A 21796-nucleotide genomic window follows, 5' to 3' on the forward strand; every position below is an offset into this window, starting at 1 on the left:
TGGTTCTGATTTAAAGGAGAGGTAGAGCTGGGTGTCATCTGCATACTGATGAAAACCCAGCCCAAACCCCCTGATGATCTCTCCCAGCGGCTTCATATAGATATTAAAAAGCATGGGGGACAGGACGGAACCCTGAGGCACCCCACAAGTGAGGGCCCAAGGGTCTGAACACTCATCCCCCACCACCACTTTCTGGACACGGCCCAAGAGAAAGGAGCGGAACCACCGTATAACAGTGCCCCCAGCTCCCAGCCCCTCTAGACGGTCCAGAAGGATGTTATGGTTGATGGTGTCAAAGGCTGCTGAGAGATCCAGCAGAACTAGGAAACAGCTCTCACCTTTGTCCCTAGCCCACCGGAGAACCAGTGTGACCAAGGCAGTTTTAATCCCATGGTGAGCCCTGAATCCCAATTGGAAGGGATCCAAATGGTCGGCATCCTCCAGGCGTGCTTGGGAGCGGTCCTCCCACCCAGCACTCACTAGAGGAGCAGCAGCAGTAGCCATCAGTTTATGAAAGAGGGAAACAAAGGTGGCTATCGCTGCTATTCTGTATGGCAATCATAGCTGTGTCATCCTTCCTAAGACAATGGAAGGCAGACACAGACTTGGCGTCTTGCTAAACAATTGGCCAGAATCTTCCTGTGGTTTTGCCTCATATCTCCGGGTCTACAAAAGCTGGCAATTTACTATTTTTTTAAACGGAAGCTGGAAATGTGGCCCAAACGGCCCACACTGGATGGCATGCTCAGAATCTGGCCAAAACTTGGACAAGCAGGCCATATAGCAAACTTATTTATATCTTTAAAGATACCCTATCACACACTAGATGCACATGCGTACTGCTGTCAGAAAAATCAGCAATCGGAGCAGTCAGCTGTTCAGAAGGACTGCAGGTGGTAGTAGATTTAGTCTCTTTCTCATGAGCCATAGGAAAGGAACTCTGGATGCAAAGCAAATTGGTGCTGCTCTCATCCAGCATTAGAGACGCATGCAGCAGGGTCAGAATATAGACGTTTACCTGTTTCCAAAGAAGCGTACCGCAAAGTATCAGGAGCAGAAACAATCAATTCCTAATTTTTTGCAGAACAACTCTTCCTCAGGAGGCAGTCAGCCTGGTGGAAAGGTAAGAATTTGGCAACTAGCTGGATTGAGGTATAGACGTTCTATTATTTCCAAAAGAAATCTAAACCACCCAAAGATTGCTTGGTTGTTGCTTTTTAAAAGGGACAGAAACAAACACTTCCTATTCTTTTACAGAACTCGACTTCTTCAGGAGGCAGTCAATCTGTTGGACAGGTAAGAAGTTAACATGCAGAAGGGGGGGGGGAGAAACCACACAAAGAGAAATCAGTATCTTGCCATATTAGCACAGAAATTGATTGCTTGTGTATTGCTTTTAGGGGTCGTCAGGAGGAAGCCAGTCTGGACAGGTAATGGTTACTTAAAATATTAACATTTCATAAATTTGCTGTAATATTTTGTAAATTTGCTGTAATATTTCGTAAATTTGCTGTAATATTTTGTGAATTTGCTGCAATATTTTAGAGCAAATGTGCAATTTGTCATTTGCCTGCTCTGCGAGTAAACAGATGATCACATTGTGGCTCTTGTCTGCATCTCTCATCCCCTTTATTTTATTTATTACATAAATATATTGACTTTTTTCCATGGTGAAATTCAAGGCATCAGACATATATAGGGCTCCCAGATGGTCTATGGAGACACTGACTAGGCTCAGATCAGCTTAACTTTAGCAAGGTTGCTGTATCATGTGTCTCCATCCCAAAGCCAGTGTCAACCACAGATGAGGCCAATCAGCTTCCATTTAACTTTGTTTCTTAACCAGGATTTGAAGCCGATTAATGATGGGCCGCTGGAACACAGACCATCATCGTTCTCCCCTGATTCCTTTATCAAACTTTTTCCACATTTAATGCCTTAGGAGTTAGTTCATATTAGCCTAACCCTCCACAATCAAGGCCTTTTCCAGTCTGTGTTGACTGTGTAATGGCCACTTTATTTTATCATAAAGCTTTATTATCATATTCCGCATACTGTATAAAAATCAGAAAGCCATTGCTATATATATGACCTGTGTTTTCACTGTATAATTACAGGGTTCATCCCCTTCAGGAAGCCAGCAGGGTAGTCCGGTAAGCATTTTTCCCTCACACAATTGATACTGTAATTACTGGATGCTATTGGTAGACTCTTGTGTAGTGATAGATAGACAAGTTTAGAACATGAAAGCCTGTTGGTTTGTTTTTGCAAATATAGAGCTCATCATACGCCGGAGGCAGGCAACCCGGTGGACAGGTAAGCATTTTCTCATTACCATGCTTGTTAATTGTGTGCCCAGGCGGACATCCCCCCCCAGCCCCGAGAGACCACCAGAAGGAATAATGACTCATGACAACGTGTTATGGGATTAAAAATTGGCCACAACTTTATTAAACCTTTCAGACATAGGAAGACCTTGGCTTAGGCATTGGGCGTGTATCCCTCCCAGCCCCCCAGCCGGGGGAACTGGGGCTTTTCAGGGTGAATGGGATATGGGAGGGTGCACAGCAAGACGCTTGTGTACGCTGGCAGCCCACCCCATATCCCTGCAACGCAGGGGAGTTTACTGACAGCCTTTCAGTGTATGGCCAGAGACTCCCATATACAAACCCCTTTAAGAGGTGAAATATACTTGGAGTCGAGAGTGGATTTCATGCTCTTTATTCAGCTCATAGTGGTGAGGAGGAATGGAAGTTCCCCCAGAATGTCTGCTTTATAGACATTATTTACACAATGGGCCCCACGTAATTGGCTAATTCCAGGATTCTCCTGTAGGCCAATCAGGTTGCGGATTCACTTCCACCTGGAGCTGGATTGGGTGGCTCCTGTGGACCAATCAGACTGCGGATTCACTTCCACTTGGAGCTGGATTGGGTGGCTCCTGTGGACCAATCAGACTGCTGCATTCTGGATCCTATTGTTCTAGGACCAATCAGACTGCTGCATTCTGAATCCTATTGTTCTAGGACCAATCAGACTGCTGCATTCTGAATTCTATTGTTCTAGGACCAATCAGACTGCTGCATTTTGGATCCTATTCAACTCAGTACATAACACCCCTCCCCTCTAACTTCCAGTCCTGCCCGGGAGGTTGTATTCATAGTCCTCAAGGTATGCTGGCCTCAGTACATAACAAGAGGGAACCCTGGAATCGCCATCGGGGGGGGGGGAGTCACCACTTCATGGCCCCCCCCCATTTAGGAAAGACAGACTAAAGGATTCCGCCCAAGGCCTAAAACCGCCAAAGTTGTGACGAATTGCTACGGGGAAGGCAAAACCTGCCAATGCAAGGAAATTCCTTCCCAGCTCTTCAACAGCAACCACTGAACAGCACCCGCTGAACAGGAAGGAAAATGGTTAACCTGCAAAATAGCATTGAACAAAGGGAGGGTTGGGTGGGTGGGTGGGTGAAGTTCCAGAGCCAATCACATGGTTGCTGCCAGCTCCGCCTCCTATTTAAGCAGCTGGCCCCGCCTTCCTGCAGGGCTGATTGGCTAACTGAGGTTTGGCAGGAACCTCCAAGGACTAGCACGGGGAGGCAGGCCAGCCCAACCAGCTGGTGGGTCCCAAATGGGCCGTGGTGCCGTGTGCAGTCCCGCAAAGGGCACCCACAAAGAAGGGTGTGAGCGCTCATTGCATGCATTCAGGTACAAGCCAGCTGAATGTACCTGAATTTTTAAGAAAACAGACCCTGTGCAAAAAAGGTTTGCTATCTAATGTAGACAACGCAACAGAAATGAAATACAAAGAAGAATATCAAAACCGAAACCTTAGCAATGTTCGGAAAATGCATCTTGGAAGAACTAAGAGCTGAAGTTTTAGGGTCCAGAATAATAATAATAATAATAATAATAATAATAATAATAATAATAATAAATTTTATTATTTATACCCCACCCATCTTGCTGGGTTTCCCCACCCAGTCACTCAGGGTAGCTTACAACACATAAAAAATTGTAAAACATTAAACATTTAAAAATTTCCTGATACAGGGTTGTGTTTTGTGATTTTTAAAGTGTAAAGAATCATTGATCAATCTTAATTCACACAAAATTCCTCCGTAAAAACGGCATTCTAGTAAGATCGCTAAAGAAATATGACAAGTGTTTTGTGTTTTCTTTTCAGCCTGGGTGTTATTGTCCGGGTGGAATGACTGTAAGTACCCATTGCCTGCTGTATTCATTTTTATGTTTTGGAAGCCATATGAGATGGATGCATTTCTTTGTGTGTGTTTGTCTATTTATGAATGAACTACTTTCCAAAACTCCTGTTTTCTGCAGCATGAGTGCAGCTAATTCTTTTGTGGTTGCCCACCTAATCTCTTGTGTGTCCTGTTTCAGTTATTAAATGTTTGAGGCTAGTCTGTTGTGGCATATATTTTAAACATATCTATATTACCCTTAAAAGATACGAACAAATGGCATTATTTCTAAGTAATTGTCCTTCTGACTCCATATAGGGACAAGGAATAAACTTCAACCACATTAATTGCATTAAAAACCTGCCTTATGTGTTGTTGTTTTTACAGGGTTCTCAGTCAGGAAGTAGCCAGTATGGTGGCAGCCAAGGCGGTCAATACGGCCAATATGGCCAATATGGCGGCAACAATCAATATGGTGGTGGACGATATGGACAAGTAAGGAACAATTTTCAACAGAATTTACATTTAGGAGCTTGTGAAATTTTTTTGTTTTTCAAAAAGCAGCCTTAAAGCCCTTGAGTTCAGGGCTATTTTTGTGGGGTAACCAATTTCAGTGTGCCAATTTTGTGCAGCTAGCAGTCGTGGAGATTGAAACCTAGAGGCACCCATATTGTGCCTGTATCCCTTTCAACTTTGAATAATATTGGGGGAGAGGGGTTGCATTGAAAAACTTCTACAGAGGCAATGGATTATACCCTCTCCCCCAGTGCAAAAAGAGAAACAGGAGCTCCAGTCACAGTACTCCAACATCTTATTTAGTTTGGCCTATATATGGAGCTTTTTTCTTTTTTACATGAGTGGTGGATAAAATCAGAGCTTTCCTTTACAGGATTGTACCAAAATGGTGGAAACCAAAGTAGCCAGCGTGGTGGTGGACAAGACAGAAATTTTCTCTACAGCATTAACAAATAAAATATTGGTGTTTACATTATATATATATATATATATATATATATATATATATATATATACTCATTTCTGTTTTGATTCTAGGGTTACCCCTATGGAAGTAGCCAGTATGGTGGCGGACGGCTAGGCAGCCAATATGGTGGATATGTAAGGACTGTTTAAGAAATGTATTTGTTATTTATAAGTACCAATAAACTTTGTAGAACTAACTTCTCAGTAAATCATCATGGACCCATGCTAAATTGCTTTGTCCTCTCAATATGATATGGCAATGTGCTTTATGCTTTTCAGAGCCGAGACAAAATTTATCAGAAGACATTTTTTCTGAGGAAGTTTTGCAGATTTTTCTTTTTCTCACCCTCAGAGAAAAATAAGGCAGCTTTCTCACAATACCCTCACTATTTTTTGTTGCCACTGCCCTGTCCCCCTCACAGTGCCCAGAATTCTGCTAGGTCTTGCATGTTGTTTGAAGGATTCAAAATGGCGGGCAGGATGTCAACATGATTGCTGCTCCTTCCAATGGCAGGAAAGAAAGCAAAGCTGCCCGTCACTCCTAATCTTTCCCAGTTACAGTGAAACTCAACAGGCCTAGCCAGTGCCTCATGAGAACCGAGTGTGAAACTGGGCAACGAAAGGGTTTTATGGCAGATACACCTATATTCCTCAGCAGACAAGTAGGCATGGCAGTAGTTCTCTCAGGGTAGAAAGTTTGAAAACACTTAATTCGTTTGGATTTCAAGCCTATGTCATCCTTATGAAATAACCGGCTGTACAAAGAGTCCAATAATCCACATAAAGGGTTGTTAGAAGGGTTGTCAGTAGAACAGCATTACAGGATAGTGGATCTTATAGCATAGTAGTGTATGAGCCTGTTCTACTGATGAAGCCTAGGATGGCGAAACAAGGCTAATATTCCAGAAATCCTTGTCTTTAGACTCTGTGAAAGGATTCTGTGGAACTGTAACAACCCTTCATGTGGATTATTGGACTCTTTGAACAGCCAGTTGGAATAGATGGACCTTATGCATGAACTGACTTAGAGAATGAACTGTATAGTATACCTCATTTATTCAAAAGCACAGTCGGTTATGTCTTGTGTGTTTATTGAGTATGTTTCACGTAACCATAGGTTTGTTGTTGTTGTTTTGCTATCCTTATGAAGTAGGCTTTCGCCTGCTCTTTCAAAATATGTGACTAAATACTTTTAAAACCAAAGAGTATTTACACACTGGTGCTGAGAAGCGAGGGACAATCCTGTATCTGCTTATCTGGGAGTAAACTCCATTGAACCCAATGGAGCTTTCTTCTGAGTTTACATTTCTAGGATTGTTCTGTAACCTTGGTTAGAATCAGTGGCCAATGTTCACAAGGAGGACCATAACTGAGTAGGTGATTCCTCCACCCCAGCTGGATAGTAGCGCACGTTTTCTAGATTTAATGGGTTTCTCATTTTTACAGGGTTCACCATACGGAAGTAGGCCATATGGTTCCAACAAGGTAAGCAGCCTTTCTGCATTAGCTTTTAATCTTCTTCTTGGCTTGGGGAGCATTTCTAAAAGTATATATATGACTTTGAAAGTATCAGCAAAGCTCCTAAATAGTCCAGGACTGTAATCAATCATGAAGCACTCGACCCAGTATTAAAACTCGTTTATTGCATGTCAAAGCCCCCCAGGACACCCCCAAATAAAGACACAGTTCACACAACATTTTTGTTTTGGTTTTTGGCATAATTTTGGCCACAACTTTATTGAATTACAGTATGGGAGTTGTTGCTTAGGCATTGGTTAGCGACTGTCTGTTCCCACATAGAGGTAGGAACAGAACTGACAACGGCAAGCCTGTGGAAGTCAGTAAGGGTAAAGATTTTGGGGGAACGAATAGAGCTGGGCGCCAGGCTCTCACCTCTCCCCAAATGCTCCCAGGGGCTCTTGCGTGGCCCTAGCCCCTTGCCAGGGGTTCAGACAAGAGCATGGCGAGCCCCTGGATTCCTTCACTGAAATATCCTTGCAGCAGCAGCAGCATTGGAGGGGCAGGCACAGCCAACCACATCCCCTCCACCAACCAAAATTAACCAATGCCTAACCGCAACCTTACAAGTTGTGACAATTTGCTACGCAGTAGGCAAAAAACCAAATGGCACCAGCCAATCAGCCAAATGGTAAAAATTCCTACCAGGCCCCTGCCCCAAAGCAGATGACCCCATGACAGGCATAGCAAGGTCATCACAAACAAACCCTAAATATAGGGAAAGTGGGTGGGTAAACCGATGTGCGCAGCGAAAAGAGGAAGCTCAACGCTGCGCACAGGGAATAAATAGCACCCCATCAATCAAACAATTCTGCAACATTAAATTCTCCCCAGCAACAATTGGAGGTGCCCAATCAAATTCGCGGCCATCCATACTAACCCACCCAGCAACAGGGGATGTCATGGTTGCCCCCACCGCAACATGTGCTCTTTATGAAGGAGAACTCGCTTTATCATGTGCTGTGATATTTTCACAAGTTAACACTAATAGCCTAATCCGATATATCTCTACACAAAAGTAAGCTTGACTGAATTCAGTGGGATTTACTTCCTAGTAAGTGTGCTTAGAATTGCTGCCTAAAATACACTTTCATGGGAGTTGTTGGCCTTTAATTCTGCCAGACTTCTTCACAAATAAACAAGTATAGGAATGTGCCGCAAGTCTGTGATCGTGTGTATTCTTAAAGAGTAAATTTTGTTGAACAATCTGCATGGTTGCAGTTTTCTATGCCCTTACAGAAGAAAGTGCCTTGCTTCTGTGTAGGAATGCTGCCAAACTCCTCCTTGGCAAAAATCTGTGCCACATCTTAGAAATCTGGAGGGAACTGTGTTTCAATAAGAAAAGGGGAAATTCTGGGCTCTGGAGGTCCCATCATGAGCCAGAGGCTCCTAGGCTATGCACAGAAAGGCCTCTGCACCTTGAGGCTATATGAGGACTTACTATGAATGTGCCGAGGCTGAGTTGCTGAAATAATTTGCACTCATTTCCCCCCTTCTGCAGGGTTTTCAAAGCAATCAGGCTCCTCACTCTGTAAGTACAGTGTTTTCAGAACATTTACACACACACCCTTCCTTATTTCTGTTAAATGACAATGGCCATGTTCAAAATTATACTGTGAACAATATTGGATGGTATTGAGTTGGTGGCATAGACTAGAAATGTGCATTGATCTTTTTGTGCAACTTTGGTTGACTGCCACATCTGGGTGCCTTCTTCTTCTTCTTCTTCTTCTTCTTCTTCTTCTTCTTCTTCTTCTTCTTCTTCTTCCTCCTCTTCCTCTTCCTCTTCCTCTTCCTCTTCCTCTTCCTCTTCCTCTTCCTCTTCCTCTTCTAACAATGCTTTGAAGTGATGCACTGGAGTCTAAGGGAGCAGACACCTTTCTCTCTCTCTTGTATATCCACCCAATGTATGTGTACAGTAGAAATGTGGATTGGGTTTCTCAAAGGGAGGGTGCAGGAGAGGGGAGTGGACCCTCCCTTTCTTCCACACTCCAGGTATTTTCTCCACTTCCAATTCACTTCTAGTATCAGAGCTGCATAGGGAGAAAATTACTTGCAGCAATTGACAAGAAGAGGAAAAGGCAAGAGAGGAGGAGGATTCAAAGTCCCTCTCCTGCCTGCTCCTTTTACTGTTAAAATTAGTCACACACACCGCTTTGTATTTAAATGGAAGTTTTCACATATCTTTTGTCTGAAAAGGGTTCTTATCGTAACTTGTAAAAATTACAGTCCTGTTAACATTTTGTAGTTGGACTTTAGCCAAAGGATCCTGTCATAGGATAAAAGGATGGGTTATCAGGAAGGTAAATAGTTAAGTACCCTTAGGACTTGTCCAGAGACTGATGCTATTTAATCTCAGGCATCGTAATGCAGTGGCAGAATGGACTGTACCACTGCGTTCTGAAGGTGGTGCGTGCCATTTTTTGAAAGTTTCCCACAAGTTCACTGCAAGCAAAACAAAAACCTAGGATGTGAGGGAGAAAGGTTTTATCCTGGCCTCTTCTCTGTTTGAAATTTCCACTTTCAAGTGCATGTTTGGGCTATTGCTTTTTAACATAGGGAAACACTTAACGATTGTGATGCTTCCACTGGCAGTCTGAAGCGGTACAGTTCATTCTAGCGCCTCATGAGCAGACAAGGCCTTATTCATAAATGATGTGCAGTCAGGTGGTCGGGTTTGTGGATGCCACCAAATTGTTTGCGATGGTGGGAAGCAGATTGCGAAACCTTCCAAATGGAGCTCTCCAAACTGGGGAATGGGCAACAAAATAAATGCCCACCAAAATTCAGTGGAAGAAAGGGCCAAGGGATTCACATTGTGGCCAATAGGCACTGAAAGGATCTGTGACTCCCCAGCAAAGGTAAACATCAATTCATTGTGTGCCAGCCATGAAGCATGCATATTTTATGATGCAAATTACTAGCAGAAGGGATTGAAAATAAAAAAATGATGAGTGCCATAATGCCATTATAGAAGTCTCTTGCGTGTGTGCATTAGGAATACTGTGTGCTAGGATATTGCAGAGCTAGAAAAAGATATAGAAAATGACTACTGCCCAAATCACCGAGCAATTAAAGCACTTTCCTATGAGGAAAGGCTAAGGTTGCATTCTTAGGCCTACTGACTTAAGAGTAAGCCTCACTGAACCTAATTGAGAGAAATCATGTATAGAACTGCTGTAATGTGTTGTGGGGCTTTTTTGTATGGGGTAAATATGAGGGCTGAAAGAGGTTTCTACAACTATGCAGAAAGGGAATTTTTTCACTGCCTCACAATACTAGAAACTGATTCTAGAGTTATTATATATGTGTGTTCTTTTGCAGGACGCTTCTGGCAAACAACCGATCTTCAGCCTGATACTTTTCAGTGTTCTCGCACCTCTACTATCTCTTATTCAATGGATGATCTAAACTTCTGAAGCCATACCAATAAGGAAGATTGGCTTCTTCAACAGAATACTACTTTCTATATGAAACGATTGAGTCGAATTTATGGACTGATAAAACATTTATTCCTCCCCATGCTCACCCCTGGGTTAACAATGCAATAGGTCATGACACTGACTCTTCTTGTCTCTTTATTTTCATAGCAGAGCTTCATATGCGTCGTATGAAGTAGGGATATTAATTGCAAGAAATATGATGTTTTATTTGCTTCTTGAGATGTAATGAATGCTTCCTCTGCATTTGCTCTAAGCAGGATTCTATTCGTTCTAAAGAATTTGGGAGTTATAGGTGACAATCCATTTAGTAACAATAGTAATAATAATAATTTTATTATATATACCCCGCCCACCTGGCTAGGTTTCCCCAGCCACCCTGGGCAGCTTACAGCACATAAAAAATTGTAAAACATTAGGCATTAAAAATTTCCCAATACAGAGTTGCCTACAATAGGCTAGGCCTATTGTTATCAAGAGAATTAAACATATTTTAAAATGTTGTCTTGTGGTCCTAGAATAGTGAAAACTCCAACATGCCAAGACCCCTAAATGGATGTATAGAATGGTAATAATACAAACCTTCGGCAATACACCTTAATTTTCAGAAAGTGACCCACAGTAAGATAACAAGGATGATTATCCTCAGTGAATTTATAGTAATCTGCCTAGAGATTACGAAAGAGAAACTATTCTTGCATATCTCAACATCCCCTCTTCTTCATAAGCACAATTATGTCAGACCTTTATGATGATTATAAGAGAATAAAGATAAGCTATATTCAATTTCAAATAGATGCACGGATTTAAATAACCAGGAACCACTCACAAGCTTGAGCATTCCTATATTCATACAAATAGCTATGACATCAAGGCTTTTACTGATGGGGTGAACTTGTGCTGGATGCACAAATTAAAATTCCACAATGTTTCTGTAAATCCCCTCTTGCCTAACTTGCCTTCCAAAGGCCAAGCAAAATGGCCACAATAATATGGAGCAAAAGTTGATTGATTCTGTCTTGCTCAAAGCTAGCAATTGCATCCTGTCCCAGCTTTTTCGTGGCGCCCTCTCTTCACTAGAGCTACAGTCCTTACTGGTGTGGCATCATCTTTCTTACAAGAGGGTGGGAGACTGCTCAGGCTCCCTTATCTCCAGCCAGCTCCAGTAGATCAACTCTAGCTCCTCCCTAAGTTACCAGTTGCGAGCTACCCTGCAACGTAGTTATAATTTTTGTTTTTGTTTTAAATCAGCCCCATCCAGTCTGTAACTCAAAAGGCTTGCCTTTCAGACACCTCTCAAGCAGGGATGATGAGGACATACATTTTGAGAAGGCTTGTTCTAAAATTACAAATGTTTGGGCTATTTTTTTAATTTAAAAACAACAACACCCACCCCTACTTGTGGATCCACCCCCCCCCCCAATGAACAGACTCTTAGAGAGAAATGTGATAGCATCACATACAGTATGTACCAGGTACACTAGTGATGATCTAAATTAAAAATGTTTATTACATTGCCTCTGACCCACTAATACAATGGAGTGGGGGTTTTTTTTCTGCAACAGCATGCTTTGTGTTTGCATATAACTTTTTAAAAGGTTTCAGAAATTTAAGACCACTTAAATTCCTGTCATCTTTAGTATAACATGTCCTTAAACTTAGAAACGGCATAGGCATTTTAAAATGGGCCTTTTGTTTGAATAGAATTAGGACAACACATCATTATCCATAATTCAGTTAAGACAGTCTATTTGCAATTAAATTAGTGTGTTTATTAAGCACATCCAGAGTCAGAATTCAGCAGTGCTTGAAGGGGGATCAAACCCTAACTCTACTGTTGTTTTTTTTAATCCCACTTCAAGTATCTCAGATTATAAAAGTACAAAGAGTTTCTCGAAGTGTATGTTTGTAGGACCCCGCTTATTTTTATGGTTGCTAAGTTGTTTTAAATTGTTTTTCATGTTGTGTTTTAATGCTCTTGAGACCTTAGAGTGAAGGGCAGGAAATAAAAAATAAAATAAACAATAGGTGTTTATTTTATTGGGTGTTGTTCATAGCTCAAAATCAGAATTCAGGACATTCTAAACAATACTACATAGCTATTGAAGTCCTTATTGTAACATCCCTAAAGCAGGAACCTCTATGACACTTTAGTACCTATAAAATACAAGAGAGAGGATTTGGGTTGAGCCTAAACTCCATTAAAATTCTATGGACCTTTGGTAGTCAAATAATTAACTGTCAGGAAAGGGTTTTTCAGTCTCACTCTTAAGCCAGTCTCACTTGAGAGGAATTGATGGACTCAAATCACTTAAGTCCATTGTGATTTCAATGGATCTACTCTAAGTAACCATGGCTGCCCCCCCCCCCCAGTGTTCACATGTGCCTAACCCTTTAAAGCTTGCATCATTGTTTTACATAGCTTGTGGCAAAAACACATTTTTTTCTCAAATAAGGCTTTTAGGATTCTGTTCAAAACCAATTTATAGATACAACTTCGAAAGGTCTTTAGGATGTAATATACTGTTCATTTGAATAGGTATTAAATTGTTCTAATAAATTTATTATTGGTTTCATACGAACTGCCGTGCCTTTGCAATTTGTTGTTCTATTTTCAGTAACTGTATTTGAGAGACTGAAGAAGCCAATTTACGTAGGTTTCATAAAGTTTATGCCTGGGAACATAAGCTAGATATTCTGGCTATATGTTGAAACGGGAATGCCTAAAGGTTTATTTAAGGGAATGTAGTGCTTTAGGGAAACTAAGGGAATCTGGTGCTTTCAGATAGCTGGAAATAGACACCAAAGCAACATAGATGGAGAAGTAGGAAGGAATGATGAACATGAATCAAAGATATCCCTTTGCCAAAATGACAGACTGACGTTGTTGTTTTGTATACACCACCGAATAAATAAATAAATAAATGTTTCAGTAGAATGGCTGAAATGCAGCTGGGGGGAGAAACCTTTGAATGATTGTGCAGATGAGTCTGTCTTTAACTTTTTCTAAGATAAGAATACAATTTTAAGTGCTCATCAACAAATCCAATGTTTAAAATTCTACTAGGGAATTTTGTGGCCAGGCTAGTTCTATGTAAATGAACATTAAATTTAGGAATTTACAGATGGTTGGCCACAACATAGCTTCAATTGCTGAAAGCATTTATTAGCGCCTTTCATCTGTGGGTCCAGAATTGGCCTCCACAGTCACTTACGGACTCACTGTTAAGACTGTTCATGGAAGACAATCTCACTCGGCTACGAGTGAATGCCAAAGAAGAACCTGCCTTCATAGCATCTCAAGACAAAGCCAGCCACACAGACTGCTTCACAGATACAGTGGTACCTCGGGTTAAGTACTTAATTCGTTCCGGAGGTCCATACTTAACCTGAAACTGTTCTTAACCTGAAGCACCACTTTAGCTAATGGGGCCTCCTGCTGCCGCCGCGCCACCGGAGCATGATTTCTGTTCTCATCCTGAAGCAAAGTTCTTAACCTGAAGCACTATTTCTGGGTTAGCGGAGTCTGTAACCTGAAGCGTATGTAACCTGAGGTACCACTGTAAACAGTTTTAAAGAGGGCATTGTACATTCCACACTGGGGACCACACTGCAGCAAATACTACACTAACAGTCTACCATGAGAAGAGGACCTTAGTGCCATGTATAAATTCATATTTATATCCAGTACCAGAGACATACTGGCACAGTGGTACCTCAGGTTACATATGCATCAGGTTACATACGCTTCAGGTTTCAGACTCCGCTAACCCAGAAATAGTGCTTTAGGTTAAGAACTTTGCTTCAGGATGAGAACAGAAATAGTTCTCTAGCGGCGCGGCGGCAGCAGGAGGCCCCATTAGCTAAAGTGGTGCTTCAGGTTAAGAACAGTTTCAGGTTAAGTACAGACCTCCGGAACGAATTAAGTACTTAACCTGAGGTACCACTGTACATAGCATTCTGTAAAGTCACACAAAATATATTACCATTCTGTGCATCTAGTCAGAAAAGAGACATAATGGAACCGGCATGGACACACAATTCTCTGTTTGTGGCTGTGGTTTCATCATTGTCTTCACTTTTCCCTTGCTACACCTGCCACTCCCAAATATTCTTCAGAGAATATGAGTTAAGGAAGAACTCAGGTTTCTTGTTTCAGAAACAGAAACTTAATAGCATTCAAAGAGAGCACAATAGGCCTTTAAAAGAAGAGAAACATACCCATAGGCCTTATGAATCTGGAATTGCAAGCAATGAACAGGAAAAGCCAGTTTGGCACCATTATAATGCCCAGGACTGACCTGCTTACATACTTTGACTTGCTTTACCAGAAAGAACAACTATGTTAGGAACTTGCACAACGGCTACTGAAAATGTCATTCATAATTACCAACCCCTGTGACACGTGGTAGTTTCCAAAGACACAATGGGATCATACTGGACACTCGCAAAGTTTTTATTAACATGCTTTCAGCTGTTTGCAGTTCAGCTTGACAGTTCACTCTTTGCTTTTGAATTTTCAGACAAGATATCAAAAGCAAATTTATGAAGCCCTTGGTGGGCTTCCATTCATGGTGGGTGGGGTGCATTTTGCTTGAATGGTCACAGATATGCAGGTCTATCTTAGGTGGTGGGAAGGCAAATGTTATTTGGAAGGGGGCCAAGAAAGATCCTGGCTACCTGCCGTGTCTCACAAATATTGTGAGCACAAAATTTAAACAATGTCCTTTATAGTTTGTTATAAGAAAAATACTGCTACCTTTCCCTTACAGATTCCTTAAGTAGGTTCTCTATTGGTAGGAGAAAATAACAGAGGCCAACCAGGGAATATTGAGAAGCAAAGCAGCTAGTAAGCATGATCTTTATTAAACTGTTGCAACAGGGTCCCCTGCAACAGGGTCCCCTGCTCACCCCATGCAGGGAGGGCGGAGAGGAACCTAGAACAATGGTGTTCAAGCTCTTATATAGACATTTGAAAATTGCCTCCCCTGTAGCTCAAGACCACCCCGCAAAACATCATACATACCATACATCACTGAAGGGGAGGTCTACAGCAGAAAACCTGTCTGCCAGGATACCTGATAATGGTCACTGATTGCTTTTACCTAGGCATCCTGGCCATTCTTTTGTTCCTGAATCCAGGTCACGCTTTTCATACACAGACACGCCCTTAAGACAGGATTTATGAGCAAAGAGACAACGGGGAAGCTTTCCCATTCTCTTCCTCCTTGCAGAGAAACATTTCAGGTCCATTGGGAAGAGTCAAGATGGTTTCGGGATTGCTCTCCTGTACTGTTTCAGACACATAGTTTAATATATTGTCCTTATGTATGTGTTTGCCTTGTAAATTTATGAACATATGATTTATATACTGTATAGACCTTAGAATTCCTATAACACTGTTATTGAAAGTTACCCATTCTCATGTAGAAGAAAAAGAGAGATAATGTTTACCATGAAGGAGAACATGGTTAAATAATAATAATAAGAAGAATAATAATCAACAACTGTGTGAGAGAAGATAGGCTTATGGCACCATAAATCTGTCCCAGGACTGTGCATGGCGCTTGTAAAAAGGGGTGGAAGAGGTGGGCCAGGGCGAGGGGTGCCTGCTGCCCTCCGCTCGCTTCCAGCCCCTCAGCCTCCTTTCCCCGGCCCTGCGGAAAGCTTCTCCCGCCCGCACTCCGGGGGTTCCCCGGGGCTTCGGCAAGAGGCCTCGGAGAACGGAAGGGCCGTCCGGGGCGCTGGGAACCGAGCGGGCGGAGCCGCGGCAGCAGCCGGAGCGTTGTCGGGGCGGGACCGGGAGTGGATGGCGGCGGCGGCGGCGGCGGCGGCTGGTGGGGGGGAGAAAGCAGCACCCGGAAGGGAAGCGCGCCAGGCTCCCCGCGCGGCAGGTGAGGATGGGAAGCGAAGGGGACCCGGGCGGGAAGGAAGGGCAGCTCCTCCTGGCCGAGGGAGGCAGCGGGAGGAATCGGGACCCGGAGGGGACGCGAAGCTGGAGGAGGCGGGGCTCTTCGGGGTGGGGGCGGCTTGGCTTTCAAGCACCCCCCACCCCATCCCCGAGGGATTGGGCTCCCCCACCGAACGCCGGTGGTCCCTCCGAGCATGTGCAGAGTGCCGTCCCGCCCAACCGCAGCCAGAAGCAGCCAGCCCGTTCTCGGCCGTGCCTGACGCTTTGGGATCGCGGCGAGGAAAGGAAAGTTTCGTGTTCTCTCCTTCGCCTTGCGCATTGCCCTCAGGAGTCCCTCGAGGAGCTTTGATTTTTTTTGTTCCAGGATAAAAGATGGGCTTTTTAGCTGGGAGGCAGCTCTCAGTCGGTGATGCATGAGGCCCTTGATCTCAGGGTGAAGGGTTCAAGTCAAAGGATCCCGCGCCGCAGGGGGGTTGGACTAGATGACCCCCGAGGTCCCTTCCAACTCTGCAGTTCTGTGATTGGTGCAGTGGGTCAACGTGTCTGGCTGTTGGGGGTTTGAGGCTACCCAGGGACCGCTGTGGGCTGCATTCCTGAGTTGCAAGGGGGTTGGACTAGATGACCCCCCGAGACCCCCTCCAACTCTGCAGTTCTGTGATTCTTGTTTTAGAAATGTCTGGCGCCAAGGAAAGCGACCACTGAGCTTAGAATTGGCAAGTTAAGCTTGAGGGTTGCAAAAATTTAAGGAGACATTTGGATCAGGGATGCATGAAGTGAAGAGACTTCTTGCCATTCCTTTGTGCCTTATGCCACTCCTGGCAAATAGTTGCCTGCTTGTTGGTGGGCTCAACTTGAAGGACTGTTGAGAAACAAATTTATTACTATTGTGCATCGAGTTCTTTGGACACTGAGATGGCCTGGATTCTAGTAACTTGTACTTTGGCAAGCGAGGAACACAGGAGACATGGCAGTTAATTAGAAACAACAGCAACTCCTCTATGGTTTTATTTAACAAATTTATGCTAGTTTGTTGCAAGCCAGGAGCATGTAGCCCAGGGGTGTAGGTAGGTAAGGAACTGCATTTTGAGGGAAAATTTGAATCTTAACACTGGGAAAGATGCAATGAAAAAGGACTGCCATTCCTTGCATATGAAAAAGACACAAACAGCCAAAACTCCCAGAATTACTACACTTGTATTAATTCAGTTTATACTGTACCTAAGGATTAATGGCACATTTGTCCAAATCTTAGGAGAAGTGCAGTCTGGTCTCACTGAGCTTTACTCTCAAGAAAATATGTATAGGTGTATAGGATTGCAGCCTAAAGTTACTATGTGTACTTTACCAGCTGGCACCTATCACTATATTATAGAAAGAGAAAACTCGGAGTAACATTTACACAATGAAAACCTTGTATGTACTATTTATGAATAAAGAGAGGGAAACGATTCCATTTACTTTTGCCACAGAGAGTTGGACACAGGAACTCCTAAGTCAATATCAAACTCTTGCTTCTCTGTGCGTGCACAGTAACAGTTAATCTGTGGAGTAATGTAAACCTATGAGGTCCAGAATTTCCTGTGTATCAGGATTCTGGTTTTGCGCTCTTCCTTATTTGATATCTGAATAGCAGCCATCTAATCACACCTTTGTGTATTGTGTCAGGGAATTTCTGTTTGGCAGGGAGGAATAGAGGAGGCTGAACATGTTTTACAGGTTACAGCCTGACTCTACATTGCCTCTTTGAAAGGTTTTCCCACACAATTAGGTTGTACAATTTCCAGAAGTATTAAAAGCATAGTGAAACAGGTTTCTCATATCCTCCCTGGTAATTGAAATTTGGTGGCGGGGGGAGACAGTGATCTTGGAAAGTATCCTAAAATATCTGTGTCTTTGTAGAATTACTATTGAAGGGGAACTGAAGGCTTAAGAAGTAGAATTTGATTTTTGATTGTTGACCAAGAACTAGAAAAAATAACAGGAGGGTGAAAGAAGATGATAAGAAATGACTCAGTGGCTTACAAAAGGAAGGCAGTGGTACAGTGGTACCTCAGGTTACATACGCTTCAGGTTACAGACTCCGCTAACCCAGAAATAGTACCTTGGGTTAAGAACTTTCCTTCAGGATGAGAACAGAAATCGTGCTCTGGCGGCATGGTGGCAGTGGCGTGGAGGCCCCATTAGCTAAAGTGGTGCTTCAGGTTAAGAACAGTTTCAGGTTAAGAACAGACCTTCGGAACAAATTAAGTTCTTAACCCGAGGTACCACTGTACTGTTAAAGAAGGGGTGAGGTAGACAGAGAGCATATTGGGATCTACTGGCAAATCTGTGTAAGTTGCAGTAGATCTGTGTGGGTTTCCAACTCTGATTGTTTAACAATAGCAACAGCAAAATGACTTTTACAGCTCAATTAGACTGCTGAAATGAAGAAAAGTTGAAGTAACTAGGAGTGGACTCTGGTGCAAAAGAAAGTAAGCTCTTTTCTAGTAGTCCTGTGCATGCAAACAACCATTTTATGTCTCTTGCACCTGACTCTGGTTGGTAATCTTTTGATTCTAGGAAGAGACAAAATAGATTCGCAAGCCTGAACTCTGCCCACCCCTGATTTGAAAGTCAAGCTAATAATTGCCTACAAATGTTAGTACCACTGCTACTGTCATCAGTCTTTGAAAAACACATCTACCTTTGCCAAGTGCTTTGTTGAAATAACTATGGATGAGGTTGCATCACAGCTTAAGCTGTGTGAGATTTGCGTCACACCTTGAAATGGGTGGGATACCCTTTTCTGCTTTGAGCAGTGAATAAATCTTTATTTTCATGGCTGGTGTGGTGCTTTTTAGATAGTCGTCGTGAGTATTACTACTGCTGGAAGCGTGCGTTGATGTGATGTTTTGGACCACAACTTCCATCCTCTTGCAATTTAGCTTAGGTAGTATGGAACAAAGATGGGTGAGGTTAGGCGATAGCAAGTAGAACAGGAAAACTGAGGGTATTTATTCCTTCACGAATCCTGCTTTTCTGCTTGAAAAATTGCTCAAGGCACTTAACAATTGTGTTTGCGTGTTTTTAAGTGATTATACAACTTTTTTAAAAAAATTACACAATCGAAACAGACAAGCAGCAGGGCAGATAAACAAGCCAAACATGACAGAATAATAAACTTGACTAGATTTCTACTACCTTCACACTATGAGACTGGAATATCAGTCTTAATTTTTTTTAAAAAATGCAGTCTGGTTTAGGAGAAGCTTTTGAAATAATTAAATAAGTGAAGGGTTCTGTTCTCAAAGAAATGGATACCCTGCCCCCCCCCCCCCCGATTTTCTTTTATGGCCTGCTTCAACAACTTTTGACAATGTGAAGGGGAAAGTTGTAATTCTCTGCAAAGTACTTGCGAGTGAGGTCTGACGTTGGAAATACTGAACTAGAGAGAGGTTTGAACAAACAGAACTATGTTTACATTGATGGGTGTAGACCAGGGGCCAGATCCGGCCCAATCACCTTCTAAATCCGGCCCGCAGACGGTCTGGGAATCAGTGTGTTTTTACATGAGTAGATTGTGCCCTTTTATTTATAACGCATCTCTGGGTTTTTTGTAGGGCCTGCCTGGTGTTTTTACATGAGTAGAAAGTGTGCTTCTATTTAAAATGCATCTTTGGGCTATTTATGGGGCTTAGGAATTCGTTCATATTTTTTCCCAATATATAATCTGGCCCCCCACAAGGTCTGAGGGACAGTGGACCGGACCCCTGCTGAAAAAGTTTGCTGACCCCTGGTGTAGGCCAATGTAGTTGGTGCATGTGCTGACTAGCCTTTATTTTTTATTTTTTAAATAATATTTATTACTTTTAAACCTTACAAAAGAAAGAAGAAAAAGAAAAGAAAAAAAGAAAAAGCAAAAGAAAGAAAAAACAATACATTACAATATACACAACACAACATTAACACATTAGACTAAACAAAACAGAACAAAAACAGTTTAAAAACATACATCATACCATTTCAATGTCTTATCCTTCATTCCCTTGTTTCCTCGACCTCCTCTCACCTCCCTTTTTGTATTCCAATTCTATTAATTGTTTCAGCAATTCCTTTCCATCTTTCTCTATTTTCTGTCTTATAATTATCTTGACTTATTTTAACCTTATTTTCCATTAATACTATAATACTTATTTATGCTTAACTCCTTATAACATTTCTACTAAAGCCATATAATTTCATTCCAACATTTTTCTAACACTCATTAATTTTACAATATTTCTATAAATAAACTTTAAACTTTTTCCAATCTTCTTCCACCGTCTCTTCTCCCTGGTCTCGGATTCTGCCAGTCATTTCCGTCAATTCCATATAGTCCATCAACCTGGTGATCTTCTGTCCGAGGCTCTTAACTCCTTTCCAAGTCCCTTCTGCATGTCTTCTTCATATTTATACATGCACTTTACTTTGTCTTCTGCTGATCTTGTTCTGAATTTCCTTCCTTTGATGCTGAAGAGTAGATCTCGGGGAAGCTCCGACCTAGCAATGTTTTTATTCCTTCTCGACAGGTCAGCCAAATCTCCGTAGTTAAAACTAAAATCCAAAAGATATTTCAGGACGTGTTTCAAAATTCCTCCAAATCTGAAGGTCCCCACAACTCCAATCTCCTCCTGACCCAGGTCCAGGTCCCAAAGGTCAGTAAATCCCTGCATGAGGGGATCTATCCAACTTTCCTTCTCCAGTCCAAGCAGGGCTCCAATCCTCAAAATCTGACTTTGTCTGAATTCACTCATAGAAGGCAACAACTTATAATCATCAAATTGCCTCTGTAAAACTGGGGCTCTCTCCCTCTCCACTTGTATTACTTTAGGTTCAGCAACAACAACTTTCTCCCTCGCCTTTATTCATACCCTGAAGCATTGTGAGGAATTTAAATGGTGGCTCCAAGCTGCCCCGAGGTTGGGTCCACAGCTACCTTGACCAACTACATTCCTTCTGCAACACCCCTGTGGGGCTCAGGAGCTCAGTTACGTCACCCCTTGCCTGCAGAGCCAGAAGCCTCCTCACCCCTTTTCAAATACCCTCCCTTGTGGAGTGTTCCCCCAGCCTCCTCTCCTTGGGAGTCCTCTGGGCAGCCACTGCTGCTTCCCCTGGTCTCTGAGCTGCCCCCCCCCCCCCCGCCCCAAAGAGAGACACCTCCTCACATTGCCCCACAGGGGCCTGGAAAGCACCCCCTGGCCAGCCCCAGAGGCACCATTCATCTGGGGAGCTTGTAACCAGGGCTGCAGCAACAAACTTTTGGGAGGCAGAGACGCGAGAGAGCATCAGAGGACGGAGGGAAGGGAAAAGGGACAGAGGCCAGGGTTGCCTGCAGCACCCTGATCATCAGTCAAGGCACCCCAGGGTGCCACAGCACCCTGGTTGAAAACCACTGGGTTAGGGGAACACTGATGATACAGTTCACCACTAGGTAACTCCATTGGGGATTGGTGAGTGTTCAACTGATGTAGGAGGGGCCCAGGGGCTGAAACTATGCCAAAGACCCAGTCAATGCTGCAGCCAGCCCAGATTTAGCCTATTATTGTAAGGTGGGCAAACACATGCAGCACACTCACAGTAATAATAATAATAATAATAATAATAATAATAATAATAATAATATAATATTAAAAATAATTTTATTTATATCCCACCCTCCCCAGCCAAAGCGGGGCTCAGAGCGGCTAATAACAGTAAAACAATACAGCATTCTAAAATCAATTCAGT

At 42.8% G+C, this 21796-nt stretch overlaps 2 protein-coding genes across 46 annotated transcripts in view; both read left to right on the forward strand.

Annotated features, from left to right (window-relative positions):
- LOC309343778 (uncharacterized protein) overlaps positions 1 to 12722 on the forward strand; it is a 134181-nt gene extending 121459 nt beyond the window's left edge. For 44 of the 45 annotated variants that reach the window (XM_081865725.1, XM_081865706.1, XM_081865709.1 and 41 more), the window contains 7 exons: positions 1085 to 1123; positions 4186 to 4215; positions 4589 to 4696; positions 5255 to 5317; positions 6629 to 6667; positions 8202 to 8231; positions 10025 to 12722. In XM_081865725.1, the coding sequence (XP_081721851.1) occupies positions 1085 to 1123; positions 4186 to 4215; positions 4589 to 4696; positions 5255 to 5317; positions 6629 to 6667; positions 8202 to 8231; positions 10025 to 10111 (396 nt within the window). In that variant the 3' untranslated portion in view covers positions 10112 to 12722. The remainder of the gene's footprint in view (positions 1 to 1084; positions 1124 to 4185; positions 4216 to 4588; positions 4697 to 5254; positions 5318 to 6628; positions 6668 to 8201; positions 8232 to 10024) is intronic. The other variant, XR_014157400.1, reaches the window with a different exon arrangement.
- Positions 12723 to 15923: 3201 nt separating this feature from the next.
- The window catches only part of SLC35A3 (solute carrier family 35 member A3), a 29745-nt gene continuing 23872 nt past the window's right edge, over positions 15924 to 21796 (forward strand). The window contains exon 1 of the mRNA XM_081866117.1: positions 15924 to 16034. The gene's annotated coding sequence lies outside the window, so the exon portion shown is untranslated. The remainder of the gene's footprint in view (positions 16035 to 21796) is intronic.

This window comes from Podarcis erhardii (assembly GCF_964252035.2).
Source record: "Podarcis erhardii genome assembly, chromosome: 6".
NCBI lineage: Eukaryota > Metazoa > Chordata > Lepidosauria > Squamata > Lacertidae > Podarcis > Podarcis erhardii.